This window comes from Coptis chinensis, chromosome 9, assembly GCF_015680905.1.
Source record: "Coptis chinensis isolate HL-2020 chromosome 9, ASM1568090v1, whole genome shotgun sequence".
In the NCBI taxonomy this organism is placed as follows: Eukaryota; Viridiplantae; Streptophyta; class Magnoliopsida; order Ranunculales; family Ranunculaceae; genus Coptis; species Coptis chinensis.
This window is the reverse complement of record NC_141464.1, coordinates 35,839,100-35,864,313: the sequence shown is the minus strand read 5'-3', so window position 1 is coordinate 35,864,313 and position 25,214 is coordinate 35,839,100. Positions and strand designations below refer to the sequence as shown.

At 36.3% G+C, this 25,214-nt stretch overlaps 2 protein-coding genes across 5 annotated transcripts; both read right to left on the bottom strand.

Annotated features, from left to right (window-relative positions):
* Nucleotides 1–511: 511 nt before the first annotated feature.
* LOC147475759 (MLP-like protein 423) lies at nt 512–2,425 on the bottom strand. The gene is made up of 2 exons (XM_086583642.1): nt 1,828–2,425; nt 512–997 (listed from the first exon to the last, which is right to left on the bottom strand). Exons 1-2 carry the CDS (start codon nt 2,003–2,005, stop codon nt 726–728), a joined length of 450 nt encoding a protein of 149 aa, XP_086439768.1. The 5' UTR covers nt 2,006–2,425; the 3' UTR covers nt 512–725.
* A 900-nt stretch (nt 2,426–3,325) lies between these two features.
* Nucleotides 3,326–19,628, bottom strand: LOC147475758 (beta-galactosidase 6-like). Of its 4 annotated transcripts, XM_086582886.1 has the most exons (19): nt 19,275–19,574; nt 19,093–19,188; nt 18,882–18,994; nt 18,026–18,092; nt 17,785–17,877; nt 17,289–17,432; nt 16,154–16,242; nt 15,930–16,035; nt 15,758–15,845; nt 14,583–14,701; nt 12,994–13,158; nt 11,722–11,918; nt 10,290–10,384; nt 9,292–9,401; nt 7,303–7,407; nt 6,367–6,477; nt 5,391–5,602; nt 4,958–5,288; nt 3,326–3,769 (listed from the first exon to the last, which is right to left on the bottom strand). In XM_086582886.1, the coding sequence occupies exons 1-19, from the start codon at nt 19,446–19,448 to the stop codon at nt 3,656–3,658; spliced, it is 2,529 nt and encodes an 842-aa protein (XP_086439012.1). In that variant the 5' UTR covers nt 19,449–19,574; the 3' UTR covers nt 3,326–3,655. The 4 variants fall into 4 exon arrangements, with proteins under 4 accessions (XP_086439012.1, XP_086439015.1, XP_086439013.1 ...); XM_086582889.1 differs by lacking the exon at nt 16,154–16,242 and having other exon boundaries at nt 19,275–19,628; XM_086582888.1 differs by lacking the exons at nt 3,326–3,769; nt 4,958–5,288 and adding an exon at nt 6,226–6,269 and having other exon boundaries at nt 5,464–5,602; nt 19,275–19,578.
* Nucleotides 19,629–25,214: the final 5,586 nt, after the last annotated feature.

Genomic DNA, 25,214 nt, shown 5'->3' with positions numbered 1-25,214 from the left:
CCCTTTTGGTCTGCATCAAATAGTGGTAGTAGGTTATTACTGCCTTACCAGCTTCTTCTTTATTGGGCATGCATGGTCTATCTAATATTCTAATGCCTATATCTCAGTGTGAAAGCCAGCCATGGCTTTAGAGTTTAGAGGCTTAGAGCAACTCAATTCACACAATATTTCACCGAGTAAGAAGGAACGAAAGCAAACCCCAGTGGTTTTTGAGTGTCCTGCTAACCTCATTTTTTAACATCCTATGGCTAATAATGTTTACCTTTATGAGGTGACCACCCAGGGGATAATTTAATATTCAATTGCCGAAAATAAAACAGTTTGAAAGTTAACATACACGCCACCAACAGCGTACGTTACTCCTGTTTTGACATTAGAGTTGGGATTTAGGCAACCCTAATTCGGTTATGCCTAATGAACACTAATGACTAACCCAATCTTGAGTTGGATTTTAGTTCAAAGGGTGAAAGGGATAAGGAGAGGAGAAGATAGATAAACCAAAATCTACTAGTTGCTGAAATGATTTCTATATCAAATTGTATGTTTTCTTCTTGATCCAACGCATATTCAACCAAAGTGTGTACTTACATTTCTTAAGGCAGGTAACCATACTAGTGCTTACAAAGCCCAAAAGGAAAACATCAGCAGCCGTTTTATTCATACGAAGTAAGATGCATTTATTTGTGTAGGAGGAGAATCATCATTAAAGTGTATGCCTCTTTTCTCTATGCCTTGAGGAGATAAGCATCCAATCCAGAAATGGACTTTGCTGCATAATCTTGGATCATGATGGGATCAGGAACATCGTTACTTAGTTTCTCTAACTCCGCAGACCACTTCACCAAGCTTCCAGAACCTTTTGGAACAACTTGTATCTTAGCCTTTATATTCTTGTAAAGAGACGTAATTTCTCCATCTACGAGACGGCACACTATAGTTTTGTTTGGAATATCTACAAATTCGATCTTCTCCTTGACGAAGGTGGTCATTGGAGTTCCTATAGCCGAAATGCCAAAAAGTTAGTTAAAAATGTAAAAAGAATTTGGACTCAATTAAGAGTAAGCTGTATGATCTATTAGCAAGCCAATATGGAAAAATAAAATAACACAAGAGACCGCATTAAAACCTGATCTACATATGATTAGCCAGGCTTTCTCTTAAACGAACGTGTTCGTGGGGCAGTTTATATAATGCCTTGAACAACTTTTTAATTTACGCTTATTAACTTGTTCATGAGCAGCTTATATACGACACTATATAAGTTGGGCAGTTGGGCAGTTTATATAGTTCCTTGAACAACTTTTTAATTTATGCTTATTAACTTGTTCATGAGCAGCTTATATACGGCACTATATAAGTTATAAGTTGTGCAAGACACTATAACAATAGCCCTACTTGTTCATAGCTACTAGAAAGCTTGAGAGACTCTGTTTTAAACCTCTTTTTTTATGTTTGGTAAGCCTGTTTTAAATGAAATCAGTAACTCTTTCATGCTGGCAGGGTTCGAGCCCCAAACTTCTGGTATCATCCTCAAAGGTTTTACCAACTTTGCTAGTCTGCACCTGTTTTAAACTTGATTACATCCTTCTCGTTCTGTAAGTTTAATTGGATCAGTAGGATGTCCAATGGAGATGCACATTTGTTGGCGAAATAGACTAACCTTCAGCTATAAATGTGCAAGGTATCAAGTTGTCTACTGACACAAATGTTATGCCTGTACTACTTTAGTTTTTGTCAATATATAACATTTCCATTAACGGACAGTCGGTTTAAGATATAGCGTGTTAGGCAGGCAAAAAAAAAAACTTGTTCTACATATTATTTTACCTTCTGCGTACTTCAGGAGCCGAATGGTACCGACGCTAAATCCATCTCCTTCAAGTACCTCAATGCTCTTAATTTGTTCAGGAAAGATCTTAGGGAAGAGAGTTGAGGTTTCCTTAATTCCACCCCAGAACTTATCTGCAGAGGACTGTGACTCCATATCGAATGCAAGTCTAACCATGGTTTGATTCTTTGGTGGTGTTCAACAACACTTGTTATGAACGGAAGGCAAGAAGGATAGAAACTCAGATTGTGATGGATACGAAGGCAAATGAGGTGCAATATATAGGTGTGTAGCTTGCAGTTTTAAGGGTATGTACAGAACATTAAATTGGGTGTAAGCTGTTTTTGGTTGTGCTTGTATGATTTATAATCAAACATCATATTACTGTAGTAAGTTCAATGAAATACAAGAGAGTTACGAGTCGATGGCGGATCTAACCTAATTGAGAGATAGTAAGTAGTATCAAGAGTCCAAACCATCAAAAATGATCAACAAACTTTAACTGCCTAGCGGCTAGATTCATAATTGGACTGTTCCATCACAGTTCACATAACTGCACCATTCATGCAACTTTGAATGCAGATAGGAACTCCCAACCATTTGATTGATGAATTGGACGGGCACGACAGCATGCATGTCAACCAGAAGTTAAGCTGTTTTTCTAACTCTAGACTGAAAAGAATTGTCAATTACTTCTGCTATGTTTGTGTTATGACGAGGTCTTAATTAAACAATTAAACATGCTATGCGTCGCCACCTAATTAGTCACAATGGAGGAAATGGATAAGGGAGCCATAACCAGATTCTAAGCCCTTCAGGGACGATAATTATACCATTTAGGCCAAGTTTCACTAGAGTCAGTTATTGCTCAAGGGCGATTACCTTCAGGGCTGGTACAGTGAGAGTGTAAGTATAAATTTTCAATGTGAAAGTTGATTTGCAGTTTCATGTACGCATTGGCAACTATTGGTAAATCCTTACAGAATGATTTGCCTCAGGGTTTACGTTTTGTGACTCAAGGCTTTATATTCGAGCTAGTTCTCCATATACGAGGTTTTGTGTATGTAGAAATTCAATCCTTTGGAACCGTTGTTAGAATAGTTTCCATATTACGAGGTTATTTGATTTATTTTGAGGTTTTACTTGAAGCCCGCCACCTATCTTTACAACTACGAACTGAAGTTCAAATACCATTGTTACTTTAGAATGAGTAAATAGCAAGGTCTGGAGATGCTCTTAGACGCACAAACATGAATCGCTATTTGTGTTTTATAGCAATTGGATCATGCACCGAATGTGAACTGAAAACTTATTTAGGATATCGGAGTTTTCAAGCTATCAGATTTGTCAATTTATGGAGCATGAACTAAAAGCGGAAAATCCATCCATCAGTCTTACATCTTCATACCATATCTTTAGTTGGTAACATTTCCATAGGAGCAGATGAGCATTAATGCTTTGAACTACGTCAGACTTTCTGATTCTCTACTACAGATAGAACTAGGAGAAAGCTTGTATTCAGCAAATCATTTTTCATATGGTAGTGGTTTTGGTGCAAGAGTGAGAAGGCTAGACCCATGAACACAATCTGCAAGAGTATAAAATCATCTTTGCCTTCGAATTTAAGACCAAAAGGAAAACAGACTCGTTGAAAGTTGAAACAGAACTGCTTTATCCATTTTGGGTTGGTGAGTCACTTGAGCAACAAAATGCTTCTTGATATACAATCAACATAGAGTCACCACAAGTGTCGACTGCCACATTTTTTTCCTGCAATAAAAAGAAAAAGAAAGAAAAAGGAAGTAGAAAATGGATACGGTCACTCAATCACTGCGGAGTGCATAGAGCTTCGACTGCTAGACTTTTTAACACCCCAGGACATGGGTCCCCAAGAAGTGTCGTGGAAACGGGAACTGAACAGTGCTCACGACCAATGCAGGCCTGTAATCAAAGAAAATATGTCAAAATAAGTGCCACAAAAAATTTGCAGATTAGCAGCATGCACAAATTTTTATTTGTACATTGGATTGACCTCACTCAATCTACATTCAATCTCCATGAATCATTCACCCCGAATATGCTCATTGGATTGCACCTTCTGCTCTTACCAGCTGAAGTTTGAAAAGTACATTTTGCTTAAACTAAGTGATTTGAGGGGTACCAAGCAGGCCTTTACAAAGTTTTGATCACTATAAAATGGCTTTAAACCATATGAGCGAACAACAACTCCTTCAGATATTAAAAATCTGACAAGAATTTTCATTTTTAAGCTTTGGTCGCTATGTGATTACTAACTAAACTGACTGCCTTCAAAAGAAAATGTCGACCGAACCCACTTAAATTGATATCTGGCCATATGACCATTCACTTTCTTCTTTCAGGAAATACCTATATAATAGATCCTTTACAAACAGAAACTTGACTGGCAGCTATCAAGCAACATATTGGGGTCTAAAATACTCTAAGCCACCTCCCCACCACTATGACTACAGCTATGGCTACCACTACCACAGTCACACACACTCAATGGCAATGTCACTTATAATGACCACTGTAAGGACAAGGACATGCACAGAACAAGGTCCACAAAAAAAATTCCAGCCAGTGAATACATAAATAAATCTCGTCATCTGTGTCTCACATGATTACAGTCGAGAGGCTTTCCACCTCTTCAGCTATAAGTAGTAGGTCAGTGGAAACAAAAGGATGCCATGTGCTCTTGCGCTTCATCCTTGTTATTTCCTCCTTTCATGTCTATTACTTTTCTCCATCCACACCAGGCATCCTTCACTTGTTGTCTACTTATTTTTTTCCATTAAACCCCCTATCCGCATCTACAGGTTTTTTGTGGTATAGCTGAAGTATTTTTAAAAAAAAAATGACCTAGTTTCAACCCATCTATCTTGCATGCCAGTCATCATTTTCAAATGATTTTAAAGCAGTGGTATCAAAAGACAGTTAAGTGGCCTACCTGGCAAAATAATGTGAGTGTTACCAAACATGTCATTATGATGATCTAGCGCAGTGCATGAGTGATGCCTGTGATAGGGCACTTAATGCACTACTTTATCATTTTCTATTTCTCACGTCTTTTCCGGTTGACAGTTAGCGAGTGAGAGATATTCTTACCTCCTGAACAATTTGTAGAACATTTTGAGCATAACATAACCCATGACTGAGCTTTCCACATTGTCCTGTAGGAGTTCCAAAGCTTGCAAAATTAATTGATGATACATGCCTCCCTTGTTCACAGCTCAACCGTACTTCAGGGATGGCAGACATGACTTCAGAATTTGGCTTCCAAGAGTCGACAGCTGGAGGATCAGACTCCGATACAAGCGAACATATTTCCTGATCTGTCCGAGTTAATACGGAGATTTTTGAAGGGTCTCCTCCGATTTCTTCATGGAGAACCAAAAGATTTTCCCCAGAATGTACCCAAGAGCGGGGGACATGATACCTGAAATGGAAAACGCATGGAGGGGCATATATGACAATGACAGTTCTGGTTGTTACAATAGTAGATTTGCCAAGGAATTGTAAACGCGGGGAGGAGTCTTACAATATTTGAGCAGGCTGACCACAATTCTTGAGACACTTTGATGCATCATAGGATCCTCGGTAATCACAACTATTGTTGCACCCAGTTGATGGTGCAAGATATGCAGACCAGTAGCGTCCAATGCTTTGTCCATTAACCCATACTTGACCCTTCCCCATGCTAGCAAGATTCAAAGACAAGGGGCCATTTCCTTCAGGAGCAATGAATGATGTCTGCGTATGACAAGAAGGAAATCAGGGAATATCAAGCCAAACATAACAATGTTAAAAACAATAGCTTTATAGAAGAACATTTATCAACCAATAACAAAGGAGAATTTTGGTGTTTTCCAATTTGGTTATTTTTGTGTTCTACAAATAACATGGCCAATTTCAGAGAACATACAAGGTAAGGATGGTAGTGATTGCAGTAAGCATGTAATATGTAGGTAGGTGAAATTGTACAATTTGTACTACATAAATTTATGGAATGAAGAAGAAAAAATATCTCAATTCGTGATGTCCACTAATGTCATAAGTTTCAAACCACGCATAAGCCTTGTAACAACTATATGTCAACATGGCACAGTCATTCTGATAGAGAGTCAGAAAAGACAGAGGTGCATTGGCGGTTGATGTCTTGTCAATCAAACATTGTCAAAGCTACCTAGAAAAAACAAGAACCCTTGTTTTCTTTTGTCGAGAATTGTCTATGCACCAGCTACCTGGAAATGACACATAAAGCCACGCTTTCTAATTCAATACGAGTCAACATTTCCGTCCTAATTTTCCAGTGATGATACCTAGCATAAATTGACTGCACCATTGCACATTCATGCCTAATCAACTAAACTCACCACTTTCTAAGTTACAGGTCAACTGCAGATCCTGTCCCGTTATTCTGAAAAGTTCAGGAGTACTGATTATAAAGTTAAAGTGTGACCTTAATATTCATTTTTCACTTCTACATTAAGGAACTTGAAACTATAAAGGCATACCTTGTACCATATGAGAGTCTCATTAATTGGCAAGTCCATCCCTGAAGTCCATAATGAACTATTTGCAAGACTCGATTTATCAAGTCCCAGGTATTCACCCTCCAGTCCTACCTGAGAATAGGGTGCCAAGGAATTATTTTAGAGCATAAAAATGGAAACTAAAATCCCCTGCCAAAGATAATAATGACAACAACAGTAACAAGAACTACGATTACAAAGTGGAAAGAATTGATAAACTTATGCTATTCAGACTGTAAGCAAGCTCAGATCACTAAGGCCCAATCTCAAAAAAACAGTCATGCATTCTAAAATAATAGAGATGTCTCCAGGTTTTTATCCTTCAAAATTCCTTCCCAATACATGCCAATACAGGTAAGCATTTTTCAGTATAGAAATGGAAGATATTTATTAGATTTTTCTTAGTGAAAACACCTACTAACCAAAGCAACATGAACAGTTCATATTCTTAAAACAATCCATGCCAGACACACAAACACACGGGCACTCGTGTCGGACACATGGACTCATTGTGCATACGATTTCAAACTAAGCTTTCTTCTACACCCTAAAAGACCAACCAAATAATGTGTTAGTATAGTTACAACACCATGATATGCCACTTTCATAGTTATTTATTTGTAAGCAGATGCTTTGTAAGGTCTTGAACCCAAAAATTAGTTGTGTAACTTAAGAATAGTAAGAGGTTTCTTTTTAATTAGCTGCGTCCCCATGTCCTATTTCATATAGGTCACCATGTGGAACACTCTATCTGTATTGGACACCAACACGCGTATCCGTGTCAACGTGACTTTGCTACTAACTACTTGTAATACACCGTTTGATTCAAAACTACTCTAATATTAAAATAAGTTTACATGGAAATTTGTTACAGGAAAAGAAGCACAACCATAGTTAGTAAAGCCAAAGAAATCAAACCTGGTAGGTCCATTCTCTTGAAGAAAGATCATCCTTGGTGTTGAAGTCAATAAGAAAAACAGAGAAGATTCCAGCACCAGCAACATCAAACCATGGACCATAATTCTAGCAAAGTAAAACACAGAACATAAGACATCCAACATAAATACGAAATTCAGATGAAAAAGCAATATAATAGAATAGTTGAATAAGTTTCTTGATCATGTTGTGTAAGCTACTCTCAAGTTACAGTAACAATTGGTTCTTGTACCATTATGGTACATGTTCAAAATGTGGTTCCCATGCTTCTGTAATTAGCATGAGGAAAACGTTCCTTCCATTCATATGGGTCATGCAGGCATGCAGCATGAAATACTGTTCGGAAACTATGCAGGCATGCAGGCAACTATGCTGATAAGGTTCATACTCGTTGACAACCTGATTCGGAAAAAGTCCTGTTTGCAAAGTGTCATCAACGGTCTGTTTCCAAAATGCGACTCACATGTTTGTCATGTACTATGCTTGTGCTACATATACTCATACCAATAACAAATAGTAGCCAGACTTGGTCCATATACAATGTTGGAATATGTCTGCAACCCAAACGGTGAAGGAATTTGTAAAATTGTTAATTACTCTCAAAGAGGGCAAAATTCTATGAATATCAAAAGGAGGCTTGGACATAGACATAGGTAGGACACACCTAGAAATGGGGTGAAATAATCTCAACACACTCCCCCAGCTGGACTTGCTGAAAATAAACACAAGCGGGCACTTCTTTTGACTTTTTATGCAACTCACCTGAAAAGGTTATTTCTACTCCACCCATTTTTAAAAACTGTCCACGTGTTTGGCTCAAGATACATGACAGATGAGGGAGCTTGTTGAGATTTATTATCTCATATCAGGTATGTAAAGCCTTCAATAATAATATAAGAATCCTGCGCCATTCCACTCATTCCCAATTAGTTTCGAGTTGGATGCCCCAATTTAAGATGGTATCAAAGCAGGCTAATGTGTTTGACCCAAAGGACCTGTTCACTCCACATCACCCTAGTATGTGTGCTCATGTGTTAAGATCAAGTAATGCCACACGAGGGGATTGTTGAATTGTTTAACATAGTCCCCCACGGGACATTGAAAGCTTGCATAATTGTATAATTATATATTAGTTCCTTTTGAGCCTCTCCACTCATCACCAATCGATTTTAAATTGGATGCTCCAAAGTTCAACATAACTTATTTTAAAAGAGTCCGAGAAACAAGCAAGGGATCCAATTATCATATGATCAAGATTTTTCAGCAAATAACGTAAAGCAACATTTGCTGAATAAAGTGGTGAGAAATGACGGCATAATAAGCTATTAAACTTTGGATGGAAAGACTTGATCTAAAAACATCCTTGAAACACACACTTGGATACAAAGACAAAAAAACCAACATAGATGTCTTTAAGTTTCTATTCTCCAAACCCTAGTGCCTTAGCTTAATGGTGCTCTCTCAACTTAATAGTGCAAGATGCATATATACTTCATACTCAGCAAAGTTCATTACGCTAATTTACTTATCTTTCTAAGAAGATACCATTTATAGTTTATTGATAATACTGTATACAAAGTTCATAAACTCATTTTATTGAAAATAAAGTATAAATTACAGATAAAATCAAATAAAAAAAAAACAACTAAAACAGCATGATGTATCCATGTAGCGTATCATGGTGCATCATATGGACACGGGGACACGGGGCTACAATATTTTAGGTCCTAGGTTGTCGGACCACATGAAGAACAGATCCAGAAAATGACCTAGATATCTAAAACCAACTTAAAAGTTAACCCAGAAGCTGGAATACCAGATTGTATCAGCTCTATCATTTAGGATAACAAATGGTATAACTAATGCAGATTAAAGTAATTATGCCGAACCTGAAAGTAACCACTGACCAGAGGAAAAGATGGCACTACACCTGGAACCAGTATATTCATGAGAAAATAGAAATTAGTTTACCTGTAGACCGATCATCATACTCAATAATGCTACGGAATTATTTCCTTGCTTAAGCTTGATTTTCTTGTTGAAAGTGAAGTTTGCATTGTCATGGTTACCATAGCTAAATCCTGCCACAGTCCATACATTTTAATCAGAAAGGCATATCGTAGTTGTTTATGGTCAAAGAAGGCAATCGTGATAGGTGGAAAGAAGATGGAAATAATTGAGAAATATATTTTACTTACTCTTGGAACAAGTTAACACTACAAAGGACAAGGTTTTGGCATTAATACAGATAATGAATACTATCCAGAAAAATTGAGAAAATTGACAAAACCAAGTAAATGCTTCTGTTTGGGAGCAAGAGGATGCCCTAGATGTTAGGACTGAGATTAATTATTGGCTGTAGCAACTAGCAATCCTACAGTGAGGCTGAAAGTCTAACCAGAGCATAAGGTGAAGCTGATTTTCTATTGGATTAAGCGTCAGCATTTAATTTGGGGTTGGGATTCAATCTTCCACTCTATTTGTAGACCATGCCTAATATTCGGCATAGTAATATTCGTGTGAAACAAGGATTTAATCTCCACAAAACCTACTCAGTGCAAGTTCTGAGAACTACTTCACTCTAAAAGTGCCGCGTGTACAACAAGAGGAAAAAGCACACACACAGTACCGTGGCAAACCAAAAAAACCTACTTCACAATAGGTGGATTGGATACTTAAAAGTGTGACCTCATTAAATCTACCACTCTGATACCATGTTGACAATCAGTATATTCGAAAAGCAGGAGTTGATACAGAGTCACAAAAATATATAGCAAAGGGACCAAAGGTCTTACAAGGGACAAACACAGCATTACAACGCATATCAAAGGAACTTCTTGTTGAACAAAGATACTAATCGAAGACTTAAGGTCAACTTTAGCCATGATAAAGATTGATTTCTCTGATAATTACTAAAAAAAAGACACAATCGAAGGAAATAAATTCTTCTATTCTTGTTTTTTACTCACCCACAACTTTGTTATTTACAAAGATAAGAGCTGCATGTCCCAAACTTTCTACACTGAGGAAGACCTCCTTTCTTTCTCCTGGCTTAACAATGACACTGCACAGCAAAGACAATACAAAATCAACAAATAAGCACCCAAAGATAATAATCAACTTATGGGTTTATAAGAACATCATCTCAAAGTAGATGTTGTGTTGAAAAGAATGAGTTTCATGTATAGTTGTACATTCTATATTCTTCTGCATAGATATACAAAATTATGTCGATTTCCTTACTGAAACTAGGAGATAAATGTAAGCCAATGTTGATACACGGTCTCCTTACTAGGTTTATGCATTCAGCCCTGACTAACTTTCTTTTAAGTACCAATTCAAAATTTGGGATATGGACAAAGAGGGATCTATATATTAGATCATTAGTTATTTCATGAAACGTGCAGTTTCGAAAACTTCTCAAATCAAATACTGCATTAAGTTAGATATGTAATAGGATTTTGTCCATCTCAATCACATAGCCAATGCAAAGAGTAAACTACTAAGCAAAATAGAAGAATGATGGTGAATTCAATGTGAACGTGGTGGAACCCCCCACACACACACCCACCCCCCCCTAGGGCTGTCAATGGATCATCCGAACCCGAACCAATAAGAAAATTGGGAACCCGAAATCGAACCGAACCGATAAGAAAATTGGGAATCCGAAACCAAACCGATAAGATATATTTCAAACCAAAACCGAACCGACCCGAACCGAAAACTATAAAATCAATTAAATCCAAAATTAAATCGATTAGTTTTATCCACAAAATTGATAAACATATACAAAATTAATCATAAATATTACTAAAATGCCATCTTATTGGTTCGGATTCATATCGGTCTGTTGGAGGGCAAACCCGAAACCAAACCAATATCTTATCGGTTCGGTTTCGGGTCGGTAGAGGGCAATCCAAATTATGAAAACCCAAACTGTTTTTTATCGGTTTGGTTCGGGTCGGTTATCAGGTTATCGTAACCCATTGGCAATCCTACCCCCACCCACCCACCCACACACACAAGGTTAAAATCGCGGAAAATAAGTTTAAAATGAACCATATACTCTCTTAACCATAATCATTTTGTTTATTATACCCCAACAGCTAGCATCCCTACTTTTTACCTTGATATTTGCCTTTCATCACCATTTCCAACAATTATCAGAATATCAGTTAAGATCTGTTAATGAGTAGTAACTTGCATCACTACTTATTACCTTTATGGCTTTACCTATATTGGCATTTCACCACTTCTTCAAAATTAGAAACTAAACTCCAACCCTGTGAAAGGTGATGATGAAACGCAAATCTCAGGGGTAAATACTAGTGTCATTGGTTTTTTGGGTAAACACTTCTAAATTTATTTCTTTCATTTTTTTTTTTTCCTTTGAAGAATTACCTTGTTGTATACCACAGAAAATCACTAGTATCCTTGGTGGTTTTTATCTGCTCCAACAAACTTGGCGACGTGAATGAATACTTGTCCTGGACTCCTTTTTTTTCTTTATACCAACTCCATGTCGATGCTTTTGGTAACTCATCTTTCAGACTTCTTGTAGTAGTCAAGTGATGACCAAGGCTTCTTTGCGAAACAATCTTTGGTCACCATCAGGAGTTCAAGAAATTGATTAGATAGAGAGCTTGAGTATAGAATATATTTGGATAATGAATACCAGAACAAAAACATATAATCAACAAATAAATGGGAAACTAGTTATAGAATACGATCAAACTTTTCCTAGGTCGGTATTTGCAGTTGAGAACTATCAATAAGCTGGAGATTCGAGGCCATCTTTTCCTGTCGTATAAGGATGGGCAAGAAGAGGCTCTTAATGGAGACAAATATGAAGGAAGCTCCCATTTTCTTAAGAACCTATGCATAACGTTTTGGTAAGATCATGCAACTAATATCACCAAGAAAGGACTCCTTCGGTCCTTCCTAAAAAATGAAGCCTTTCAAAGTGTATCTGCCATATCGTTTGATTATTAGAAAGTATTAATACACATTACTTCATCTTGCATTTGATTTGGTTGTGTTGCATTTGATTTGGTTGTGTTGCATTTCCTTCCCAGGATTTAATTGCTTAGTACTCCCTGTTGGTCCAAATAATTTCTTTTACAATAATCATAAGTTTTGGAATGTGTAAACGGAAGAAATGGCCAATTATCTTCGTGATTTAGCGTTGCATAATAACCCTTTCTCCTTTCTCTACAAGTTAAAAATGTTACTAACTCTTACTCTTTATAACAGGGTACAATACGAAGGAAATTGAACACTTCTACCAAGGTAAATAGGAATCCTCAAAAGCATAATTATGCTGAAATCATCAGCAATTCCTGCTATCTAACACATGTTTCTGTAACTTTTCTCCTCTTTTCAACCAAACCGCAAGATTATAAACACCATTGAAATATTTCAGTTTTTAAAGGTGCAATTGTTCAAAAATCATCACAATCACTAAAAATAACACAAGATTCTTGGATTAAGAATGTAATTAAATTGAGAAACTAGAATCTCATAACACTTGCACATTTTTCCCGCTTCTTAATTATAGAGGTATAAGGTTAATAGTACAATTGTACAAACTGTAATACCTCAAGGACTGTATATGTCTATGTGGGGGGTGCAATTAGCCAATTACAATTTAGAAAAGAAAATTTTAAATCGTACCTTTGCAGTGTTATACACGACATTCTTGCAGTCTGGAAGAATGCTCACAGACCAAGCAGGAAGGTTGTATGTCCTCCCATTAAATGTGACATTTGCATCTAAGAGTTTGTCAACATTAGACAGAAAAGCTGCGCAGTTGTTGGGACTTTTATAATAGATATGTGCCTAGAAATACGAAGATAAAGATAGTCAGAATGCAAAAGAAAATACAATGAAAGGAATAAGTGAGCTCATAGCAAAAATATCTATCTAGGATGTTCAAACAAAGTCGTATAAAGAGTTTCTTACATAAAAACAATACAACGCTGAACACAAACATATAAGAAAAAGAAAATATACATGGTGCCACATAAAATTAATTCATAGGGACACTTAAGCCAGATTCACAAGACAATGTCACGCCATATCTGTACAGTTTTAAGATACAGTATGGTATTTCACAACCTGAAATTACAAAATGACAGTATGAAAGATGGACATCCAACTCAATACCAATTGGTGATAAGTGGAGAGGCCCCAGCAATTATATATTTTCATGTGTGGATTAACATATCCCATGAACATCTCAACAGACAGTATCTTATTGCCACAAGAAGACTAACATGCCTCAGCATTGCTAGTTCCAACAAATTATCCCCATACTGTACATAATTATATTTCACTAAGATCAAGTACCCATTGGACATAAGCATACAACCAACCCACATGAGAAGAATGCGGGACGGGGTGGATGCAGTAAACATATTTGTGTTTCTCAGAAAACTTCCAAACAATAGGAGAGGCCCCTAGGGTGGCTGCCACAATGCATGATACCATGCATCTCTTGACATGTAAATTGTGATTTTGCATAGCGACTTCATGAAAATACCTTATATTTACGTTTCCGCACAAATCGAGGTTCTACACAAACATCCAAGGGCAATAACAGAAACGCAGAAGCATCTATCTTGCTGACTGTTTAAAAAACATGAAGAACTAAATAAATTGCAACAAACTGAGCTGGAATGGCCATGGCAATGGCAGGGAAAAAATCTCAGACTCCGTCCATTCTCATTTTATGTAATTAATATTAAGCAAAAGTTCATAAGCCAGTGAAACACATTTTAATGGATTATCGAAAAAAAATAAGAAAGGAAACACATTTTAATGACTGAGATTCAACCAGTTGAAAGTGAGCATTTTAGATCTCATATATTAATAGGTACATTGTTACCTTGGAACGTTACCATAAATGAAATATTCCTTATACTATAAGATCTATTATACTGTTCCTATGAAATATTCCTTATACTAAGAGATCCCATAAACTATGAGATATTCCTTATACTATGAGATTTCATATATTATGAAACAACCTCAATATGAGGATCTGATCTAGTACTCCTAGCTCATAGGATGTTTATTCTCTACATTAGGTAATAAAACTCGCATAATAATCTTCCTCTCCTCTGCAGTTTGTGGCAATTTGCCGAAAGCATCTCTATTTGTCGCATCCAGATCACATATAATACTTCCTTCAATTAAAAGGTTGAAACATACTCTTTTCTTAAAAATGTAATTGTCAATAAAATCTGAATCTTCTGGCGTACCTCTAAGTTGACACCAAGTTTCTTAAAAATTGGATCTGAACTGACTAAATATCTTTCACATTGTTTTATTGCCCTGTGTAGGTCACGTAGGTGGCCCCATTTTGGCTGCCTAATGAAACCTGCACGGAGTAATTTTCAGAGGATAAAAATTCCACAGACAACTTGCAAAGACATCCAGGATAAAAACAACAATAACTTATTAACCAGTAGTGTGTGAGTTCCTACTTCTTCAAAATAATAACCAAATTCCTTCTAAGTCGGTTTAACACTTGGATTTTAAGAACCGACATGCTGGATGTTTGTGTCAAATTAGGAATACTACCTATGCACAAGAGTTTACTGGCTCACTTGTGTCAAATAAATATTTATCAGAATCCATAATTCCCTCACATGGCTATTTAAACTATTACACATTGCATATGACAGTGACATTTTTCTTAGTAACCTACAACATATATGTGATGGAACAATGAACGTAGTCGAACAGTTGGGAGCACCAGCAAAACATCCATGACAAACCCAATATGGAAACACAGCGAACTTAGAATATCTAATAGGTAGTCACACTAAAGAAATTATCAACACCTCAAAGGTGTCCTGTGGATGCTTTTCCTCTCAACAAACTGGAAGCAAAGTTTTGTCAGGTAGAACAAAATGGGATCACTGTCATATCCACTCCAAAATGTTCCTATAAGTAATTGTACTTTTTTACCACGGGCGGAGCGAGTTCTTTCCCCAAGTGAGGCTAAAAATAATCTCAATTCGTCTGTCTTCCAACTCTTCCCCTCTCAAATTTCTTCCTCTTCTTTCCATCTCCGCCCTCCCTCTCCCACTTCTGCTCTGATTGTGCCCCCCAAAACCAAAACGTACTACCAAGAAAAAGTACACTAATAAACCTCAATAATACTACAGATTACAGTTTTAGAGAAGTACAGCAGAACACCATTATATGTGACACTCTGAATGTCTCAAAGACTCAAACTGAAAATATAGAGAAAAGGGTCTAAATTGACACAATGAAATTTCTGAAACCATTGTGGATGCGTGGCTTCAAAGAATGGGTATGTGTGCCCATGAACAACTAATTTCAAATGAAGATAAAATAACAACCAATAACTAAATTAGTCACTGTCCATGATTTCCAAATTCTACATAAACTATGGTTACGAAGTTACCATATTCATCAATTGGAGCATCGTAATCATAGCTTGTTGCAACTAAAGGACCTCCAGCTGTCCGCCCAAAGTTAGTCCCTCCAAAGTACTGCAATAACATATTGTTTACATTTTAACCAAGCTATAGAGCACATTACTTAGGTGCAAGGAACAGAGTTAGGCATTGGCTCACCATGTAGTAGTTTTGAAATGTTCCACCTTTTCCAAAAAAGCGTGTAACAGCGAAGGCAAGGTCCTCGTCAGGGCGGAAGGGATGTGCATATCCAAAGGCCAGGAACCTGTAAGATTCAAATACGATGACTGACTGAGTTTCCAACAATTGAATAAAAAGCTATAATAGTTCTACAACATTTTTCCCGATTATTCACATGCAGATGGTTGAGGTACAGTTATTACCATCCAACATAATTTTCAGTCCACATCTTGGGCTTGGAAGGAGAGTTTGGTGTAAACTCATCACAATAGAAACCATTGCATGTGTTTATCTGCATATATAAATCTCCATTAAACATGACTATTAAACAAAATTGAAGTATGACAGAGGAAACACCAGTGTCTAACAGGAAATGGTGAATTTGTCCTCCAAGACCAGAAGAAGGAAAATGGTAAATCAGATAAGACGCAATGGACAACCATAAACCCTATGTCAGGAACATCTTAAACACACTCGTACAAGCAATATCAATCATTTTTTCTCCCTGCTCCCCCTTTTGATAAGAATTTTAACACATGGTGTCTGCCTTTCAAGAAATAGCACCAAACCTCAAAAATACAACTAAAGGAATTGCTGAAAGTGTCTGAAAAGTGAAAACAAACAAACCAAACCAAACAGAAAGAGCAACCTAGCAGCAACAATTACCACATACCAAACTTCAAATACAAACAAAGAAGTAATCCAGAATCAGTATATCAATGGCTTGATAAAAAACGTTAACACAAAGAAGATGTTGAGAGAGAAACTAGGCATTAACTCAACTTTCTATCAAAACACCTCGAAGATCTAACACAAAGAAAATGTTGTCCGGAACTTGGAATTCAAACTCAGGAATCAAAGAAAATTTAGTACCAAGTTGAAAATGAGAAAATGCATGAGTGGGCAGGCTTTTCTTCCATGCCTCTTTCTACATGCATAGCCAAATATACTGTGCCAAGAAGTGGCCCAATAGAGCCAAATGCAAAACGTTATACACCAAACAAGAAATCTTGCAAGGTTCCACTTTGAAAACATGAATCTTGGAGTAACCGAGAAGCCATGTTTCCTGTTCTGTTGTCATATTAATTTAAACCATTGGCATCCACACATTACAACTGAATTGAGCATACCATGTCATATCCCAGTTTAATAATCATTACTGTGTTTGACAGCAAAACCAGGCCATGTAAGTTCATTGTGCATCCAATATATGATTGGTTCTAGGTGGAGGTCATACAGGATAAAAAAAAATTGAGATACCATCCTATCCCAGTACCCAAATCATGGTCATATTGTTTCTAAAGGAAGCATAAATATATTAACAGGATAAGCACTTACAACTGGATCAGGAGCATCATTTTGCACGCACATCACCCAAGGAACAGTAGTGTTAAGGCTAAGAGCAGTTTTTGCTGCCCATTGCACATATAGATCTCCACCAATTCCATAAGCCCATTGGATATTTCCATATTCGTTCTCAACCTGTTATATATAAGACAAATAATGGTTTTCAATTAACGATGTTGACAAAGTTAGAACTATATAGAGCAGTTGAACTTTTTGTGTAATTTCATTCTTAGAACCGCAGCTAAAAATATTCAATCTATTTAACACCATTTCGACAAAATGCATGATTCAAATCCTCAACTGATCTAGTGTAACAGAAACGGTATAGATTTTAAAAAGGTTCACCCGATGCCTAATGCATAAAAAATTGTTTAGACAGTGAAAGTATACCTTTTTATGATAATAAAGCTTTTAACAGCTCCTATACCAAGTACTGTCAAAACTTTAGTGTTCAAATCATGATACAAACAGAAGATAGAAAAATCACCTGTGCGAGAATAATAGGCCCACCTTGTGAAGCAAATAGCTTTTCTTCTTTCATCATGTTTACAATTTTTGTGAGGAAAAGCTCCATTTCTATCTACATTGACAGGATATAGGATTTTTAAAACAACAAAAAATAAATCATTAAAAATAAAAGAAAGAACCTAGGCATTTATATACCTAAAAACGAGATAACAAGTTACAAAGATTTACATATAAATGCAATATCCTAAACTGAAAGATACCTTAAATGGTGTATTTGTTGTCCGGAACTGGATCCTAGGAATAAAGTGCAACCAAAGGGGGAAACCGCTACAAGAAGCAAATATGAAAAGTTTGTCACAATCTATTGAAAAATTGAAATCATTATTCATATAAGTTGGTGTAGGCATGTAGTATTCACTAAGGAGATGAAATGTATGCTAATTCAGCCTCAAGTTTTCATAAGAGTCAAACACCAGTCACATAAACTACTGCTATAAGCTTACAAGAAAGCATATAGTTTTATGGGTTGTGTCACAACGCCAAGCCAATGGAGAGCTAAAAGCCTTTTGAAGTTGAGTCCTATATTCGTATCCTAATCATATGGGACCTCTACCCATGTTCCTCAAAAATAGTATAATCTGCACACAAAACTCCTAGGTTCAATTTAGTTGTGTTGTTAACAGTGTAAAAGACCCTGTTCTGTTGTGTGAAACTACCCACTACTGTAAGCCTAAATTGAACCTTTTACACGTTATCATGCCTCACATTTCAAGATATTTCTTTAGAGCCTCAGAATTGTCTAGATATTTTCTTTTTTCTACGAATTTCTGGCAACTTCATACTACAGTTTTATGTTCTACTTAGTTATGATTCTATTGTAAAATCCCAGTTAGCAATAATCAGTGTGGTCAATTTATAGTTCTATGTACAGATATTACAATGTTAATAAACTTAGTCAATATAAACAAGCAAATTGAAATGCTTGATAATAAGTGTCTAACAATATGCCATAATATATCTAAACAAACCACCCACATTGGAAAGGAATGCCAACTTCCCACTGAGAAAAGCGGGCACTACAACAAACGGAAACTTATAAACAGAATATATATATACCCATAGTTCCATTCTGCACAAGCATATGGCCCAATTCTCAAATGTACGAAAAGCCCAGCTTCTTGCACTGTCTTCACAAACTTTACCAAATCAAACCTGCCTTCAAAGTAGTACTACAAAAACAATCCCAACAACCAATTTTTTTTTTTTTTTAAATGTACAAATAGTCCAACAATATCTACAATACACAAGAATAGTCAACACATTATACCTGTCCTTTAACTGGCTCATGGTAGTTCCAAAACACGTACGTTTCTATCACATCCAGTCCCCCTTCCTTCGACTTCCTAATAAGCTCTGGCCACACCTACATTATAAAACACTCATCCTCAAAACACCCTTTAATCTTAATCAATCAACCATTATAAAAAAAAAAAAAAAAATGGGGCAAACCTCAGGAGTACTTCTGGGATAATGAATAGACCCAGACAGCAAAACTCTTCTATGTCCATCAATAACAATAGCTCTATGATCATAACTAACAGTCACAGCAACCCCCCTTTCAAAACAACATCCATTAATAATAATAACTAAAACAATCAAACCACAAAAACTTATCTTGCCCATCACTATATTTGCTTCAAAGTTACAATCTTTACAAGTACAAAACCTAAAAAACAAATGCCCACTACTTATAAAACAACAAACTAGTTCTTTTTCCAACAAGAAGAGAGTAAAAGAAACATGTGGAGTTTGTTATGAAAGGTTGGTTTTGTCATTTTGTTTGTCGTTATTGAAAAATGAGATAAGAAGTGTTTTTTATTACCTTTGAGATGATTATGAAAGACATGGAGATGGTAACAAATGTTGGAGTGAAGTTTTTAAAAAAAAAATGGTGGTGAAATTTGAAACTTGAAATGTGTGTTATTTATATTGGAGTTGTCAATGGGCCGGACTTACATATAATTTTAGGCCCGACCCGATTGAAAAGTGGTTCACTAAACTAGAAGAACGGGGGGTGTCCATTCCTCCTCTTCCACTTGGCCCCATTGCCTCCTCGTCTTCAGCCCCATCCTCATTTGCAAAGACTTTCCGATTTTACTTTGACAAGAGACACTATCACCACCACTAATATCAACTTCATAATCACGTTAGTGTCTCATTGCCGGCATTAGTGTCAAGACACATGAGAAATTTGAAATGGATCACATATATATTCAAGAAAAAAAGAATTGGATAGTATCTCTGTTGGTAACAATTGCTGCAACAAGAACAAACTGTGAATAAGTAGGCAGGCTGAGACACGGATCAAACGCTTTCTTTAAGGTTGTTTTGTGTCTGTTCTCCTTTATGCAAACAAAGCGCGTCAACCTCCAGGATACAACAGCCAGGATATACTTTCATTTGTTTACTGCAGATAAACCAAAGAAGAAAAGAAGAACCACGATATTAATCTTATGAAAGCCCTCAACTTAGTATAGAAAATAGTTTTTCGCATACTAATCTAGGAGTATTTATAAAGGAAAAATGTGGAGCACTTAGTAGATTCAGATAGGTATTTATCCAGTTTCCCGATAAGAATTGGATTCTACAAGTCTATCACATCTGTTTCCCAATCCATATCCAATTCTATTTCCAAACTTATCCGGAACAGTTTAAGGAAAATGGTTTACCAAAAAGAAGATAAGGAATCAAAGAGAGCCCAAGCCCAAGCCCAAGTTCACCTCTTGTTTTATTCAAAATAATATAACAATCCCCCACTTATTTTTGATAAAAACAAAATAGAAAATATACTTAAGGGCAATCAATATCAGTATCAACATGTTATGCATAGATGAAGGTGTCCACGACTTAAACCTTTACGTAGTGAAAATTATTCAAAGTATAAGAGTCATAAGTGACTAAGTCTTAAACTTAGGTCTTGAGTATACAATAAGTCATAATCACGCACAACATATCTAGTGTTCTCCTTTCATGTTCTGCACATTAAAGGCCCTGTGCTCTCCTGGATTCGTGAATGATCTAGAGAATCAGCCCTTATTCTCATAGAAAGTGGTCTCTACTTTCACATTCACTAGGTGAGTCTATCAATAGTGCTCTTGTAGCTATACACTCCGCCCATAAAGACCATAGAACTTCATTAAGAGTTTTTCCCAGAAAACATCAACCTTTATTATCGCTATAGGATTTTATACATTTTACTATCCAACTACGGGACAGATAAGTAACAATATATGTCTCACAACCAACATTCTATGACTTATTCTTCCCTTTGAACCTAGTTCTTGGGATCTCCAGTCCCTAGGTTGGGTTACCATCATAAATGTTCATCTTCCAATTGGTTTCAGTCCTATGCTAGTAGAGCAATCCACATTGTATCTCTGGCCAGAGATTTGGTTTGTGAATCTGCAAGGTTATCTTCAAATCTCACACAATCAAAATAATATGGACTCTCCCAGTAACAGCTGTAATGTTATCAACAAAGTATCATTGTAACTAATACTGTCTATCTCAGACTAGTATATGAATAAGAAGACCTTGTATTCAACTAGCTTCTTCACTCGTACTAGCTAAAGCAATAATCTCAGACTCCATAGCAAACTATGTTATTATGGTCTGTTTCTTGGACTTCCAAGATACAACACCTCCACCAATGCTAAACATATAGCCACTGGTGATCTCAGAGTCTTCTGAAAGGATGTATGTTCCAATCCGAATCTATTGCTTGCTAGTATACCTGCAAATAACACCTACTACATAGGCAATGTCAAGTTTTAAACAATCTGTAGCATATCTCAAACTACCAATGATACTTGCATATTCCTTCTGATTCATAGGTTCACCATTATTCGCAAATAATTTAACACAGAGATCAAAAGGAATACTCACAGTCACGCAATCGAAGTAGTTATACTTCTTCAACACTTTTTCAATGTAGTGTGACTGATCCAACCATATGCCATCAAATGATCTTGTAATTTTGATTCCCAATATTACATCAGCCTCACCTAAGTCTTTCATATCAAAGTTAGAAGACAACAGGTTCTTGGTCTCTTTCATAACATGTAAATTAGAACCAAAGATTAGTAGATCATCAACATATAAGCATATAATAACACATATCCCATCAGAGTACTTATAATAAATGCACTTGTTACTTTCATTTATCTTGAACCCACTGGTAATTATAAAGTTATCAAACTTCTCATGCCATTGTTTAGGTGCCTGTTTCAACCCATAAAGTGACTTAAATAATCTGCATACCTTTTTACCATTACTTGGTTCCACGTAACCTATTGGCTGATCCATATAAATCTCCTCTTCTAAATCCCCGTTTAGAAAGGCTGTCTTAACATCCATCTGATGAATAACAAGATTATGAACAACATCAACAAAAAATAATACTATAATGGATGTTATCCTCATAACAGGTGAATATGTGTCAAAGAAACCAAGTTCTCTCTCTGTCTAAAGCCCTTGATAACAAGCCTTGCTTTAAACTTATCCACTGAACCATCGGTTTTAAACTTCCTTCTTAAAACCCATTTGATTCCTATAGTTTTACAACCAATAGGCAAATCAACAAGTTTTCAAGTTTTGTTTTCCATGAGAGAATCAATCTCTCTTACATGACTTCTCTCCAAAACTCGAAATCAAAAGATGTGAGAGCTTCTTCAATGGAGGAGGGATCTCCTTCCAATGTACAGTGACAAAGTCGGGTCCCAAAACTTTAGTGACCATAAGCTCTTTTATATCTTCTAGGTTCATCTTCTGTGTCCATGATCTTATCATGTAATCTAGATATGTCAGTGTCAGAAACATCATTATTAGGGGCCTTGGAGGATACTACCCCCACTAGCACCCCCACTATTTCTAGATAAATATGGAAATCTATCTTCAAGAAACTCAATATAAGATGATCAACAAAAATATTACTCTTCATATCTAGAAAAACGTAGGCATTGCTCTCCATAGCATTGCCTAAAATGACACACTCATAAGCTTTGCTCTCAAGCTTTGAGATCTTGGGATCATGCTTCCTTACAAAAGCCAAACATCCTCATATTCTGAAGTAACTCAAATTAGGCTTCATGTTCTTCAATAGCTCATAAAGTGTAACATTTGTATTAGAATTAGCAATTCTATCCAATACATATATAGCTAATAATCAAAACAGCTTCCTCCACAAATTTGAGGGTGCTCCAGAACTAAGCAACATAGCAACAATTAATCCCTTTAAGTGTTATGTTCTTATGTTCATCTACTCCATTCATTTTAGGTGAATAAAGAGCTATCATCTCATGAATAATACTATGTGATTGCAAGAAAAAGATTAAAATCAGCATAACCATATCCAGTACCTCAATCACTTTGAATTACTTTAATGTTCCTATCATGCTGATTTTGAACCTCAAATACATAAGCTTTAAAAGCATAAAAAATACTACTTTTTATCTTCAGCAATTAAACATATGTAAATTTTGAGCAACCATCAATGAACGTAATAAAATATCTTTTACCACCTCTAGTCAGAACACCTTCAAGCTCACAAATATCAGTGTATACCAAGTCTAGCAGATTTGTATTTCTTTCAACTGATTTGTGACACATCTTTGTGATTTTGGCCTTAGTGCAAGATTCACCGTGTACAAAATCATCATCATTCAAATAAGGAATTAAACCAAGTATGTTCATGTTCTTAATATATTTCCTATTAATATGACATAATCTACAATGCCAACATTAATAGAACAAGAAATCATGTAAGTAGATGTATAAGATTATTAAGATCAACAACATCCAATTCGGTCCATACGCCTAACAATCTCCACCTTGGACCGAAACTGGTCTAACCGAACCATCGACTTTGTCTCACCAGTCAAGCATGACCAGGGCCAAGCCTAGGGACTGATAAGTGCTGAAAAAGTGTTATTTAACCCTCGATTATGCCTCTTGTTCAGACATCTTAGTGGAATAATAGTATTTGTAAGTTATGTTTTAAGATTCTACAGGTGAAAAAGAGAGTTTTATAGAATATTAGAGAAAAATGGGTAAAACGGAGCAATTCGGAGCATTAAGGATCACATGGGAGGCTCGTGGACAATCATGGAGAAGGCCAAAGAATTGGAGCTATTAAAGATGCGACTTGGACCTATTTTAAAGCCTATTTGGAGGCCCAAGGCCAAAAGGATTTGTTGATTGGACCAAAGCCCGCAAAAGAGGATAGAAGGATAGAGCAGAATAGATAAAATAGGCTTATGCGTCTGGGACGCATGGATCGAGCGTCCAGACGCATTTATTGCATCTGAAACGCATGAATAGTGCATCCATACTCATGGATCGACACTGTAGCCAATTTCTTCTCAGTTTTGGAGACGAAGTTGGACTCTGAAAGAAGTCTATTTGTATTAGGAAACAAATGACGGTTTGGAATGCTTCTAAAGCTCATTGTAACCTCTATAAATAGAGGACCTAAGTGCCTCATATAATTTGCCAATTCACTTATACTTTTGTCTCCAGAACTTGAGCCAGAGAGAGATTAATAATAAAAGATTGGTTTTAACTAGCTGAGTCTTAATAAATTAGTCTTTCTAGTCTTATGTTCTTCGACTCTTCTTCTTCTTGTTCTTCCTTCTCTATGGAAGGCTAATCTTCTCCTTCAAGGGAGGAGATGAAGCCAGTGCTTAAGGTTTAATGATTCTTCTGGTTCATGGTGTTCTTCAATCGGGTTAGTTCTTTATGTTTTTAGTTATTAGTTTCATTGCCCACACGAGGGGGATGGAAGTATAGAATAAGGTTTATGTTTTGCAATATTAATATCATGCTAGTGTTTTTTACTTTTCTTTAGTAGTATAGTTCTTTAGAGTTAGGGAAGTATTCTTTGTGTTGCCTTAGAAAGGGTAGCTCGAGGGAGTGGCTGCCTGGGGAAGTATTCTTTGTGTTTGCCTTAAGTGGTGATTCATTGAATGGCCGTCCTATTAGGAAGTATTCCTTGATGTTGCTCTTGGTAATACATTGAATGGCTGCCCGAGCTTACATAAAAGGAAAGAAGATATTAATAGCATAAACATAAGAACAACCTTAAGTAGAGTTAATTGTTAACGATGTTTCATCCAAGAAGGCATCGGCACTCGTTCGATTGCCTAATTGTAGTCTACTTGTATGAACAACCATGAAGCAGAAGGTCATAGATTAAAAGTATTGGTGGATTCTAATCTCTTGAATTCCCTCTCTTATAAATTCTCAATAGTTTAGTTAATTTAGTTTAGTTTAGCATTAGAATCTAAAATCTCTACAATCATAGTTTTTAATCCCTTAGACCCCCTTTCCAGTCCTGTCCTTCACATAACATACACTTAAAAGTGGAACGATACCCTACTCATCCTTCACTTA